This window comes from Pleurodeles waltl, chromosome 2_1 (assembly GCF_031143425.1).
Source record: "Pleurodeles waltl isolate 20211129_DDA chromosome 2_1, aPleWal1.hap1.20221129, whole genome shotgun sequence".
NCBI classification, from domain to species: Eukaryota; Metazoa; Chordata; class Amphibia; order Caudata; family Salamandridae; genus Pleurodeles; species Pleurodeles waltl.
The window spans coordinates 833,357,577-833,371,235 of NC_090438.1; the positions used below are offsets into that span (position 1 = coordinate 833,357,577).

The window sequence follows — 13,659 nt, forward strand, 5'->3', positions numbered from 1 at the left end:
TTTCCCCATCAGAAATAATTTTAAACCTGGTATTACCGGGTAAGCACACCAAAGTGGAAGGCTAGAAAAAGGGTGATACTATGACAAGAATGGCATCCTCGAGTTAAGAAAAACCATCCTTTGAAGGCTACTCTGAGGGAAATAGACACTAGAAGAAGTACTTGTCATCTTCCATTGAGATATTTTTGGAATGTATGAAGAGGTATAAGATTGGCAATTGTGCAACGGGTTACTGTAATTTAACCAAGTAAGTGTTCAATAGTTTGTGAAGGCTTCCTATTGATTCGCTGTGATATACAAAGGAAGGGCAATACTGAGGGGCATATTTATACTCTGTTTGCATCAAATTAGCGTCATTTGCTTTTACTTTAATTTGGTGCAAAACTAACTCCATATTTATACTTTGGCGCTAGACCCATCTAGAGCCAAATTTATGGAGTTAAAGTCTTTTTCGGACGTGGAAACTTACTTTGCGTCAATGAGATGCAAAGTAGGTGTTCCCGTGCAAAAAATGACTCTATGGCCTTAGCGCCATATTTATCCCCGTGTACTAAAATCACGCACGGGAGGGAGGAGGGATCAAAAAATGGTGCAAAGCTTGCTTTGCACCATTTTGTAACGCCTGGGTCAGGGCAGGGAACCTGTGGGCCTATTTCAATGGTGGAACAGCATGGAATAAGCCCACTGAGCCCTCCCCAGGCCTCAGGGACACCCCCACCCACACCAGAGGGACAACAGAGGGTGGGGGACCCCATCCGAGGTAAGTATAGGTAAGTATTTTTTTTTAAGTGCCATTGGTGGCCCTGAAACGGGCCCCCTTACATGGCATTGGGTGCAATGGCCATGCCCAGGGGACCCTGGTCCCCTGTGATGGCCATTGGGGTGGTGGGCATGACTCCAGTATTTTCTAAGACAGGAGTCATCTGGTATGGATGGTTTTGCATCAGAAAATGTCTCTAGGCAGGTTAGAGTCATTTTTTTCACTCTATACAACCAAACGTCATTTTTTGGTAAAAAAAAAACCTTCTTCCATACCGCCAGCCCCACCCGACTAATGTCTTTTTTTACGCTAGCCTACTCTTTGCACCGGCTTGCACCATTCCATAAAAATGGTGCCCGGCTGGTGCACAGAAATGGTGCAAGCCGGTGCTAAACTTTTTGGTGCAAAACTGCATTAGTGCAGTTTTGCACCAAAAAGTATAAATCAGGGCCTGAGTACGGTAAGTTGGTGACAGATGTATTGGATAGAGTTGGGTAGAGGAGTTTAGAATGGGTTGGGCTGTGTTATGGCATAGTGTGGGAGGCCATAAAATAGAACAGTATAACTGCCAGGACATGATGGAATTCATTTAGTTTATAACACCAAAAGTCTAGAAAGCTGTATATTACACCAATCATGTTATTGTTTCAGTAATTTGACTCACTCAATCTTCTTAAAGCACTCGCCACCACCAGCCACATAGTGCTCGCCCGAATGCAGGTCCTCCAGTGACTTGACGCGGTGTCCAGCACGGGGTGTATAGACATTCCTCACGGCCGCACCGAAAGGGCCTCCGACCCCACCGGATAACTCTCGCAAGAAGACTTCGAAGTTGCCCACCTTCTTCTCATGGATGATCATACGGCGACCACGGTAGAAGGGGTCTCCATTGCGGTACACGGTCACACTCTTCACCGCTGGCTGCTGCGACAGACTGGGGGCACGGGTACCACCATTCATGGCCATCTCTTAGCCAAGTCTATTTAGGCGGCTTTTATTATTCCACCCGTAGACGCAAGGATGCTTTTGGGGACAGGATTGAGAGCAACTCAGTGAAAAAAGGGAGCGATCAGGCAGCAGACGCACAGGTGTGCAGCTCCTTTAAGCAAGTAGAAGCTCTTTAATTCAGTTAGAAAACGGATGTTACTCACTTAAATGTGCGATAGTCAATAGGAAATATCTATTTATTTCAAATTTGTTGTTTTCATAAAGAAATTCCAATAATGGTTGAGGGCAAAACTCAAAATGCTGCCGCAAAGCCTCACAAAAATAATAGAACATAAACCAAACTGCATGTAAGTAGATGTACACATCTAAATGTTGCAGTTTAAGCACTTGGATAGTTAAGGATGCTAGATGGAACCAGCAAGAACCAGCGAGAAGTGTTATCAAATATTAAAAATAATGTGTAAAAACAATAATTACATAAAATGATTCGTTTGTCACTCCTGTCTCTGCAGTCACTGGAAACGAAAAAAACGCACCACCGTTAAACGATAATAATTATATTTTTTGCAAAGGGTGGTTTGATTGAAAACGTGACCATTAAGGAAGACGGGATGTTTAGTGTGCGTTCCTTTTCTGGCGATTTCTAAATTGATCCATCAAAAAAAAGTTGTTGTTTTTTGTCTTAAAGTGTTCACATCCAAAGAAAAGCAGCTCGACGTATACACGTGATTTGGAAAAACGGTAAAAAAAAAAAAAAAAAAAACGTAAACGCTCCCCTGTTTTACAGGCAGGCGTGGGGTCCACAGAGGTGCAGGCAGCCCGGGAGAGGCATCTTTAAATCAATGCCGCCGGACAGAGTTTCAGAATAAAAGCTGCACGGATCCTGTGTACGGTGCAGTGAGGCCGGTCCTGAGAGGCTGGCGCCGGAGTGGACGTCTGCCCGCGCACGGTGCTGGCAGGGCAGGTGCCTGGTCTCAGTCAGGCGGCTCGGTGGTGCTCAGCGTGTGCCTCTGCCCGGCTCCGTCCTGTGCCTGCCTCTGCTGGGGGAAGGAGAAGCGGGCTGTTGCTCAGGGAGCAGCTCCCAGAGAAACTTTTGTTATTTTTTTCCGTTTCCGTAGCAACCCCCTCGAGGCGGCTGCTCGAGCAGGAGAGCTTGACGGACGCTTCTCCAGCAGCACTTCACGGGTAGGAGCTGGGCAGGTGACGGCTCTGCGTCGCCTCCTCCCCACTGACCCCGGAGTGTACCTGTCACCTAACACCTGCCAGGCCTGGTGAGAGGTGTGAACAGAAGCACGCATGTGGGGGGCAATGCAAACATTCCTCTTCTTCATCCTCTTATCTGTCCAAGCAACTTTAAGGCCTCCCCCTGTACTGGCCAGAGAACATTCCCGACATAGCCTAGCACTGCAACAACTGACGTTCTGGAAAGGAAATTTTTCTGGGGAATATGCTTCTCGTATTATATTATCAAAATAATGCGTAAATGAATCGAACCACTAGTGTTAATTTGAGTGCATATCATTCCACCGGTTTTAGGTTTCGGTGTCAGACTTGGGCCAATGATATATGTCACAGTTGGTCAATCTTAATACTTAGGACAATATTATTAAAGAAAATACATGTTTTCAGGTGTCTGATGTTTCCAGTGAGCACATCAATTTCTGATCATTTCATCATTCTGGCACATCATTTTCAATGGTATTGCTTTCTGCAACGGTAATCCTACAGGAGATTTTTGTCTAGTGCAGTAGTATGAGTACTTTTGCACATTATTCTCTGAGGCATTGTTCTACTACCTCAGAATTTGTAAGGGGGATTCGTCCGGCACACAGTGTGCATGGGGCCTTATAATGCTGAAACATCATTTACTCCGTGGCATAACATTATTGACACCATTTTCATATTTCATTCGTAGGCTTTTGCATTTCCTAACAGTATTATGAGAATCTTCTTATTCAATACCAATCTGTGTCAATCTCTGTTACAGTAAAGTAATTTAAACAGTAAATTGGTGCAATTATTTTGGTAACATAATTCTGACCTTACTGTAAACATATTTGATAGGATATCAACTACGTAATAAGATCAATAGCCACAAATAATGGGCCGTATTTATACTCTGGTTGCGCCGAATTTGCGTCGTTTTTTTCGACGCAAATTCGACGCTAAACTAACGCCAACTAACGCCATATTTATACTATGGCGTTAGAGGCGTCTAGCGCCAAAGTTCCCGGAATGTGCGTCATTTTTTAGCGTGAACCCCTTCCTTGCGTTAATGATATGCAAGGGAGGCGTTCCCGTCTTAAAAAATGACTCCCAGGCCTTTACGTGGTATTTATACTCCCGGGCAAAAGAGACGCCCGGGAGTGGGCGTGGCTAAAAACGGCGCATTTGCGCCGCTTTTTAACGCCTGGGTCAGGCATGGCGTTAAGGGACAAGTGGGCTCAAAATGAGCCCAGAGTGCCCCCCCCTGCCCCCAGGGACCCCCCCTGCCACCCTTGCCCACCCCAGGAGGACACCCAAGGCTGGAGGGACCCACCCCAGGGACATTCAGGTAAGTTCAGGTAAGTATTTTTTTTTTTTTTTTTTTATAATTTTTTTGTGGCATAGGGGGGCCTGATTTGTGCCCCCCTACATGCCACTATGCCCAATGACCATGCCCAGGGGACATAAGTCCCCTGGGCATGGCCATTGGGCAAGGGGGCATGACTCCTATCTTTACAATGATAGGAGTCATGTTGATGGGGGATGGGCGTCGTTAAAAAATGGCGCAAGTCGGGTTAAGACGATTTTTTAGCGTCAACCTGACTTGCGCCATTTTAAGACGCCCTAACGTCATTTTTTCCCAACGCCGGAGCTGCCTGGTCTACGTGGTTTTTTTCCACGCACACCAGGCAGCGCCGGTCTGATTGCGCCGTCTAACGCCATTCCATAAATACGGCGCCCGCATGGCGCTTCAGAATGGCGTTAGACGGCGCAAAATTTTTTCACGCTAAACTGCGTTAGCGCAGTTTAGCGTCAAAAAGTATAAATATGGGCCAATATATTTCCTTTCCAGTCCTATGTGGCAAAAATATATTAAAGACTGTGCCCAGTGGAATACCAGCTCATGTTCTTCTGTAGCAAATGTGCTGCTATGTATTTTATGTTATGTGTATTTGTAGAGCACACTCTCACCCGCAAAGGTATCCTGGCGCTGAGCAGATGTGTGTGCCTAGCCCTCCCTATGGTAGGTTGGTTAATTAACAGGTAGGTCTTTAGCTTCCTGGGAAATTCAGTAAGAGAGGAGGAGGCTCTGATGTGGAGTGAGAGGCCGTTCCACACTTTGGGCCAGATGTAGGAAACACTTTGCGACTCGCAAACGGCAACATTTGCCGTTTGCGACTCGCAAATGCGTGTTTCCTATGCAGAAATGCATTTTGCGAGTCGGGACCGACTCGCAAAATGCATTTCCGAATCGCAAATAGGAAGGGGTGTTCCCTTCCTATTTGCGATTCGCAGTGGTATGCAATACCATTTGCGACCGCATATGCGGTCGCAAATGGTGTCGCAGTTACCATCCACTTCGAGTGGATGGTAACCCACTCGCAAATTGGAAGGGGTCCCCATGGGACCCCTTCCCCTTTGTGAATGGACCACAAATTATTTTTTCAGGGCAGGTAGTGGTCCAAGGGACCACTACCTGCCCTGAAAAAATACCGAAACTAAAGGTTTCAGAATTTTTTTTAAGTGCAGCTCGTTTTCCTTTAAGGAAAACGGGCTACACTTAAAAAAAAAAAAAAAAATGCTTTTTTTATAAACAGTCACGAACATGGAGGTCTGCTGACTACAGCAGGCCTCCATGTTTGCGAGTGCCCATAGTCGCTATGGGGCTGCAATTTGCGACCCACCTCATTAATATTAATGAGGTGGGTCTTTGCGACCCCATACTGACTCGCAGACGGTGTCTGAGACACCGTTCTGCATACCAATTTGCGAGTTGCAAATTGCGAGTCGGAAGGACTCGCAATTTGCAACTCGCAAATTGGATTTTTGCTACATCTGGCCCTTTATGAGAAATGTAGGAGAATGTTCCTCCTCCTCATCTGATTCTGTGTATGTGTTGGAGGTGTGCAGGTGGGAGTCTTGCAGAGCAGAGATGTCTGAGTGGTTGGTGGAAAGAGATGCAACTGTTCAGGTAGGTGTGGCCTGAGATCTGTAGTGCCTTGAATGTGTGTGTGTGGAGATTGAATTGAGGGCGTTTGTGTGTCAGGACCCAGTGGAGTTCCTAAGGTATGGTGTGATGTGAGTTGTGTGTGGGAGGTGGAGGACAAGTCTGGCTGGGAGTTCTACAAGTCTGGCCTGTAGTCATCCAGTGAGTTGCTCGATGATCCTGGCATAGAGTGTGATCCCAGAAATAACATGTGTTTTTAACTGATAGGTGGCCATTTTATACATAAAATAATACAAAGAAATTAAAAATAAGACAAAGAGCAAAAAATAAAAGAGAGTAAAGAAGAAGCAAGAAGAAAGAAGAAAGAAAGGAAAATTAAATTAAGGGATGAGTATGAGGAAAGAAAAGTATAAGTGTAAACAATAGAGATCAGATTTACTCTCCAGATGTAAAGTTAATGAAGAAACAGCATGCACTCTATGTTCATCACAATTAGAAAAGTCATGCCAAGAAGAAAGCAAGTGCATACAAAGGTCAAGCAATAGAGGTTTAGGAAATATATGATTGAGGTTAGGAGCTAAAGAACCTAAAAAAAAATCAGTTTGCAATTTAAGTGATATATTGAACAACCTGTGAACATTTAGACCAAATACATTTCCAAATTTAGAGGCATATCTTGGAGGTAGAACAGCTCTATTATAAATACAACAAACAATTGTGTGATACAAGCAGTCTTAGAGGCATTAAAAATGTGCCAAAATTGTTCTGAAAAAGAGATAGATAAATCAGCTTACCACAACAACTCAAGAGAGCATTTGGTTTTAATACTAATATAGGAAAGTAGTGTTTTACATATAACAGCTGCTTTGGGAATAAGGTCAGGTAAAACTGTATCCAAATGTATCACTGGTACAGGCATATGCGCATCAGGATTGACTGGATTTGTGGACAATGAAGGAGGAAATCAGCTCAAATTTCTTCGCAAAGAAGACAGGAAATTGGTAATGTCATTGTAAGTATTTAACCCCTTGGATCCGGGTGTCGGCCAGTGGCCGACGCCCGCACTACCTCCCTCTCCCACTCCAGGGAGGGGGTTAATAAATCCTCGGGTGCGTCGCACCCGAGGATTTTTTTATTTTTTTTATTCCCCGGGAGACACAGAAGCTCTTCTGTGTCTTCCCCCGCCCCCCATCCGCCCCTTTGTGACATCAGCGTGCCACCTGAACTGATTTGCCTTTGTATAGGTATGAGAAGTTGTGAAATGCCTCCCATGCACAAACAATAGGCTGACCTGAATGGGCAGAGTTGACTTCTCTGAGCTTGGCAGAATATGCAGGGTGTGGCTAAGTGCCTTCTTTAGACAATACAGGCCTAGACAGGTCTTCTGAGGCACATGTAGCACTTGAAAGGGAGAGAAGATACCAAGACAATTCTTGTGTATCTACTGTCTGGTTGCTAAAGAACCCTATTTTTGTCCTAACAGATGTTTGACTCTGGAGTTTACATATAACACCTGGGGTGCACTTGAAACAAAAGGGAACAGGATGCCAAGATAAGTCTGATGTATCCACAGTTTGGTTGCTGAAGAATCTAGCTTTTGTCCTTCCAGACTTCTTTTTCAGAGTTTAATATGAGTACAGTGTCTGCATCAATTTTAGTTAAGATGTGCAAGGACACTAGAATTGCCATAGTAGACTTTCACCATCTTGAAACCTGCCCCAAGTGGGTATGGTGTCCCTGGAAACTTTTGCCCTATTGATTATTAAAGGGCCAGAAGTCACCCTGATCCATATGCATGTCCTAGGCATACATGTGGCACCACAGAACCCTCATTAGAGCACTGCGGCATCTGTAGAAGATAACAAGACAATTGAATCTGCTGTCTGAGACCTAATGAACTAGACCTGCTCTCCACAAAGAAGTGGACTTCAAGGATCTGAAGGCTGACATCCTGCGCAAGCTACAGTGATACAACAACCTACAGCCTGGCCAGCAGTCCACTGGCATTGGACTTTGACTAGACCCTACTGTTTGCCTCTGACTGACACCTTGGTAATTTCCAAGTGCTTCCCCTGAGGTCCTGGCTACCAATAGAAGTTTATTCCTTTGGTCGATTGGGACCTAAAAGATTAAAGTCAGAAGGTAAAACTTTTCACCACGACAAACCTGGTTGGTGTATCCAACTCGTGCTCCATTGCAGTCAGTGTCAAATTGCACCTAGGTCAAGGTTTACAATGACCATTAACTATCATTGACACTATATGCTTCTTGGCGCTATTCTTATCTAAAGTTTAAAATAAATCATATCTCTGGGTCCCCTTATAAGATTTTTTGTAATTTCAGTGTCATTTTGTTTATTAATTTTGAGTCTATTTTGTAATTCAGTTTGGGATTGTTTTTGTTTTGCATTTCAATTTCCAACAAAATCTTCCTTTTATGGTTGTGTGTGAAAAAAGGCCTCGTTTTGACATGATTAGCCCCCCACTTTTTGCATGGTGTATGGTGTAGCCTAGAAGGTGGTAGTGCCCAGGACCCCTGCTAACCAGGTTTCCTGGGCCAGAGCTCTTTCCCTAACCTGTTGTGATGCATTGGCACAATTTGAGACACCCTTGGCTGCCACCATAAGCCCCTAGTAAATGCTACTTAGGGGCCCAGGGCAGGAAGTACTGAGCGTATCCCCTGAGAGTAGCAGCACTGATTGTGCCACCCTTCAGAGCCCTGCATCCAGGAGCACCTACCACTGCTATTGCAGGCTGAGTGCCCTGATGCAAACCTAAAGTAAAAACTCGACATGGCACACTACCTGTGGGCCCTGTCCACTCCACGCAGAATACCATATAGGTACGTCACCCCTCTGGCAGGCCTTCAGCCCTAAGGCAGGGAGCACTATATTGTTTTTGAGGTCATAGCTGCATTAGCAATATGCCCCCATTGTGTCCTTGCCAAATCTGGGACATAGTGAGTGAACAGAGCAGCCATTTTAAAATACATGTGTTGGACACTGGTCAGTACGAGGTTCACAGCAACATGATGGCCACTCTGAACCCTGGGTTGTTTAGCATCAAACAACTCAGAATGATAAATCCACACTGGTGACTGTGTTGGATTTATTATAAAAGGTACCCAGTGGTTATCTTAGAGGTGCCCCCTACAAAAACTAACTACCCTGGCATGGTTGCTGACTGGTTCTATTCAGCCTGCCACCTCCAGACATCCATCTACAAACCCTGATGGAGAGATATGTCTCTCTGGATTGTAGAACAAAGCCCCTCCTGGGTGGAGGTGCCCACTCCTCCTCCTTCAGGAATGTGCAATGCCCTGGTGGCGAGCTTCAAAGGGCGAACCACCTTTGAAACTCGACCCCCAGGCCTGCTGCTAGCAGCAGATGGTAACCCCCAGGCAGACCGCTACTTTTGGCGAGAGCAGGAGCGGGAAACTTAAACAAAGGGTAGGAGGAGTGGCCCCACCTGGCATGTACCACCCCTAAGGTGTTGTCTGCGAGGTGGGCACTCCATTTCATTTTCCTCCATCATGGATGGAAGGAAAATAGCCAATCAGGGACAGGGAAGTGACCACTTTATTGGGTGTAGCCACCCAAAGGTAGGTGACCCATTGGTCACTACCAGTTCCCCCCTAAACACCCACTAAATACAGTATTTAGTGGGCATTCCTAGACCAAGAAATCTAATTTGATGGACAAAAGAAGACCAGCATCAAGAAGATCTGAAGCATGAGACCTGTGGACCTGCTGCACCCAAGAATGGCCGCCAAACCCTGCCTGCTGCACCCTGGACCAGACAATCTCCGCTGAGGAGCAACTGGACGACTTTACAGGAACCCCAGAAGACCACCAGGCTTCACAAATCACCCAAGAACTCCCTTCAGAGTGGAGGTACCGCTATACATCTTAAAGAAACCAGTAAGCCAGTGAGGGTCATGTCACTGACCAGCCACTAACTCCTGAACCAGATGCCGCAGCCGGACCAATCTTCATTCCGATGACTGTGAAGACAAACCCTGCTAGGGTGAAGCTTGGTGGCATTGTATGCCCTAGCGGCCAAACCGCACCAATACCCTGGGTATTGGTCAGCTAACGTCAGACCCAAGTAACACAGCCCGCCCGGGGCTGCAACCGGACTGGGAGGAAGCCCCAGTCAAGGGACTTCAGGAATACTCTGGACCTCCCATCTAGAGTGTCTCTGTTGTCCTGCAAACAACCCTTGAACCAACTTACCTCATGCTCCAGAAGCATCCTTGCGCACAGCTCCCGACTCATCGATTCGCTCTGCACATAGCCGCCCTGTGCCCTGCACTGAGGAACCTGTTGTGCCCTAAGGGTCCCCCACCACTTGCGACCTCAAGACTCCAAGGGAACCCCAAAGATCCAACTTTAAACTTACCTGTATAGAGATTTTCCATGTGGTCTCCCTCAGTGGCCCTGATCCATCTCCAGCGACCATCTCCCGCTGGTCCCGCTAGAACTGGGAGCTGCCTGAGTTTCTCCAGGTGGCACAGTGTTCCCACCAATGACCTCAACCAACCCGCAAAAGAAGAACCTGGAAAACCAACTGTACGATTTTATGTGTATTTTTAAAGTTGATCCACCAATGACGCCAATGGTGCGTAATTACGCACAAAGAGACTATTTTCATTAAAGTTCAAAAATTCATATTTCAAAAATTACTTAACCAATTCTAATAATCTTGATCTTAAAAATTATATAAAAATCTGAAGTATTTTTATAAATTGGTTTTGAGTTATTCCTTTGAGTGTGTGAGCTGCAAGACTGATACTGCGAGCACAACAAATGATTTGCACTTCTCCAAGAGTGGCCTGACTGCTCGACCAAGCTACCTCTAAAATTAGAGTACAGGTGATCTAGTTTTACCCCTGTAAACAAAAGTGTGGTTGCCTGGACCCCCTGCACAGTGTGCCTAGCTTTGCACACTACTTAGAGGGCCAACCTCCTACATTAATGTCTTCAGAAAGTAGTTTTTTTACTATGATCTGAAAATATACACTAATTCTAAATGCAGTTTATTAGTGTAGTGGCCTGTAATGAGGTTCGAAACCCCTTTCAACTCCTGCATGATCAGGGCCTAAGGAGAAGTGCCCCAGGGGCACTTCTCAAAGCGTAGCATTGTTGCGATGCCATAAAGAGAGACCGGTAGGCGACGAATGGGGTGTCAGGAAGGAAAACAGCACGGAGAGAGACACGGCCAGCGAGGAAGAGGACGTGAAGGAGAACAGCGTGGGGAAAGACGCAACCGGTGAGGAAGAGGACACGAATGAGAGAAGCGCGGGGAGAGACGTGGATGACGAGGAAGACGAGGCGGAGGAGAGCAGCGAGCAAGTTCAAAAGGAGAACCCGACGACCTGCCACATTCCTGGAGGGACGTGGTTGGAGCAGGTATGTGCCCGTATACAAGCTATAAGTGATTATTGGGCACCAATAAATGAACCAGCTGGGGAAATAAATCCAGGAAAAGAAAAAGGGCAAAGGGGTATAAAATATAATATCCACCTAAGTGAAAGACAAGGAAAATACCTTTAACTACTTGCCTTAAAGGTGCCTGAGAAAAATTATTTTTTTTCGTTTCTTTCCTCTTTCTCTCTCACTCACACTAAGTCACTTGGGGGGGGAGAGAAAGAAAGAGCACAATATAAAAATAATAAACGGAACACAGAGAGTGCACAGTTTCTTTCCCTTACTTCCTCCCCGTAAACCTTTACTCTAGGGAAATAGAGATTGAAACCATGACTTACCTCTTCGTTCTATATCTTGCGTTTCTTCCTCATGCCCTGGAGTGACATTCAAGAGGTCCTGGATGTCTCTGAAAGGAAATACAAATTAGAGATCATCAAAAGGACAAAACAAGAAAGGAGACAGTAAAACACAGATGAAGAACTAGGAGAACCATGAAAGAGAAGAATAACAGAGAACACAGAAAATAAATTGGAAACCAAAGATACAAAGAGAGTTTCTGAGTTTTTTTTTCTTTTCTCTTTCTCTCACTCTTTCTTTCAGTCTGCTGACAATAGGAAGGAGAATAACAAAATACTAGGAATAATAAAGGAAAGTGCCCTAAAATAATACATCTAATAGGTTTTTCATCCTACGAGCCTTAGTGAACAGGTTGAAAGAGAGCAGGGGGAGGTTTTCTGTGGACTAGACCACCACATGGCCATTTATGTCTTAGCATCTGTTAAATAGCAAATTCCCTTAAACATTAAAGCTATTTCAATACTTTGTGATCTACTGAGTAAACTTTGATTTATCCATTGGCATTTGGGGGTTAATTCCATGAGCATCAAAAACGAGTAGAACAACACAGTGCATTTTGCAGCACAACCTCCAAATGAAATTGGCTAAAAACTGTTTTAAAGTTTGTTGGACTTACGATAAAAATAATTCCTGTTCGAAATTCGACATGCTACCATGATATTTAACCAATCATATAGTATCCTACTTCAATTCTAACTACAAATGAATTCTAGTTACTACCTTTTCAGCAAGAAAGCTCTCTGGCACCAGGGAAATGATGCCATAATAGCAAGGTGTAAAGGAAATGTACCTGCAGTGTACAAAAAATGTCTCTGTTAATAAATGAAATCATTTTGCTCCTATGTAGTAATGGGTCATTTCTTAAACTACACTAAGGTATGCAAGTGTGAATTTTGTTTCACCAAAATATCATTTCTATGGAAATTTAATTCAGCATACATTTTCATTGAATATTTTGAAATTTAATTAATGTTGTCCTAAAATATCAGTTCTGCATTTTTAGCAAATAGATCCCCTTTGTTCCCAAGCAGACTCAGTACAATTTAATAAACATACTCAATAGCCCTCATTACAAGTCCCACTGGATACTGTAATACCTGTTGCCGCATATAGCGCAGTTATACATTTTCTGCTAAACATCCACAGGTCAAACCTGACAATTTATATCAGGGAAAAATGTCAGGTATAGATAGGAGCATGTGGATATTGGTACTGTTGTGAGCACTAAAATCTACATGTTAATCCTCCAAAATTAATTAATGGGTGGTATTTATCGCACCTGATAAATTCCAGCCTGGCAGGGTTGAATTTTAGCAGGTCCCATAGCTATCACACCATTTATTGGGTTTAAGGCTTATATATTTTTTTAAAATATTAAAATATAGCCTATTTTCTGATAGCACCACTTCAAGCTTGACTTAGACAAACGCACAAACAAAAACACACACCCACCTACAGAACAAGGAGCAGGAGTGCAAGTTTCTTTAATACATAGAAGAAGTACATAATGAAAAGCAGCAGTTACAACTACAGCCTCCAGTAATGGAAACATGCATTTTGCAAAACAAATATTTATGACCTTCTTTAATAAGAGAAACCATACAGTAGGGGCAGAAGCAGTGAAATGTTCACCAGTAGCAGAATAGGTGCATCACAAGCTTCTTTCTTCCACTAAAGTTGCAGCTAGCTTCACTTTTTCACACTCAGACTCCAGATGCACCATGCTCTGTTGCTTCATTTTTAGGTTGAACGTGCAAGCTCTTTGAACTGTTGTAAGTCTTGTGGGCTTTTAACCATGCCCACCTCATACCCATCACCTAAATTCGACAATGGGCTTGCCTTTTAAAAATCACTTGATGTCATTGGTAAATGATTTATGTTTGTCCCGCCTTGGGACAGTTTTGTTACCGCCTTGAAGACTGACCATGTTACATGGATTATTTTACAATTGACAATATACAGCAGCATGGGCAAACTACTTTTTTCTTTTGTCTGTGCTCCGTGGCTGTCCTA

General features: G+C 44.3%; 1 protein-coding gene across 2 annotated transcripts in view; it reads right to left on the minus strand.

The window, feature by feature from the left end:
• DCDC2 (doublecortin domain containing 2) overlaps nucleotides 1-2,812 on the minus strand; it is a 461,910-nt gene extending 459,098 nt beyond the window's left edge. Inside the window, exon 1 of one of the 2 annotated variants that reach the window (XM_069218772.1) lies at nucleotides 1,425-2,812. In XM_069218772.1, coding sequence (XP_069074873.1) covers nucleotides 1,425-1,726 — 302 coding nt within the window. In that variant the 5' untranslated portion in view covers nucleotides 1,727-2,812. The remainder of the gene's footprint in view (nucleotides 1-1,424) is intronic. The other variant, XM_069218774.1, reaches the window with a different exon arrangement.
• Between the last annotated feature and the right edge of the window lie 10,847 nt (nucleotides 2,813-13,659).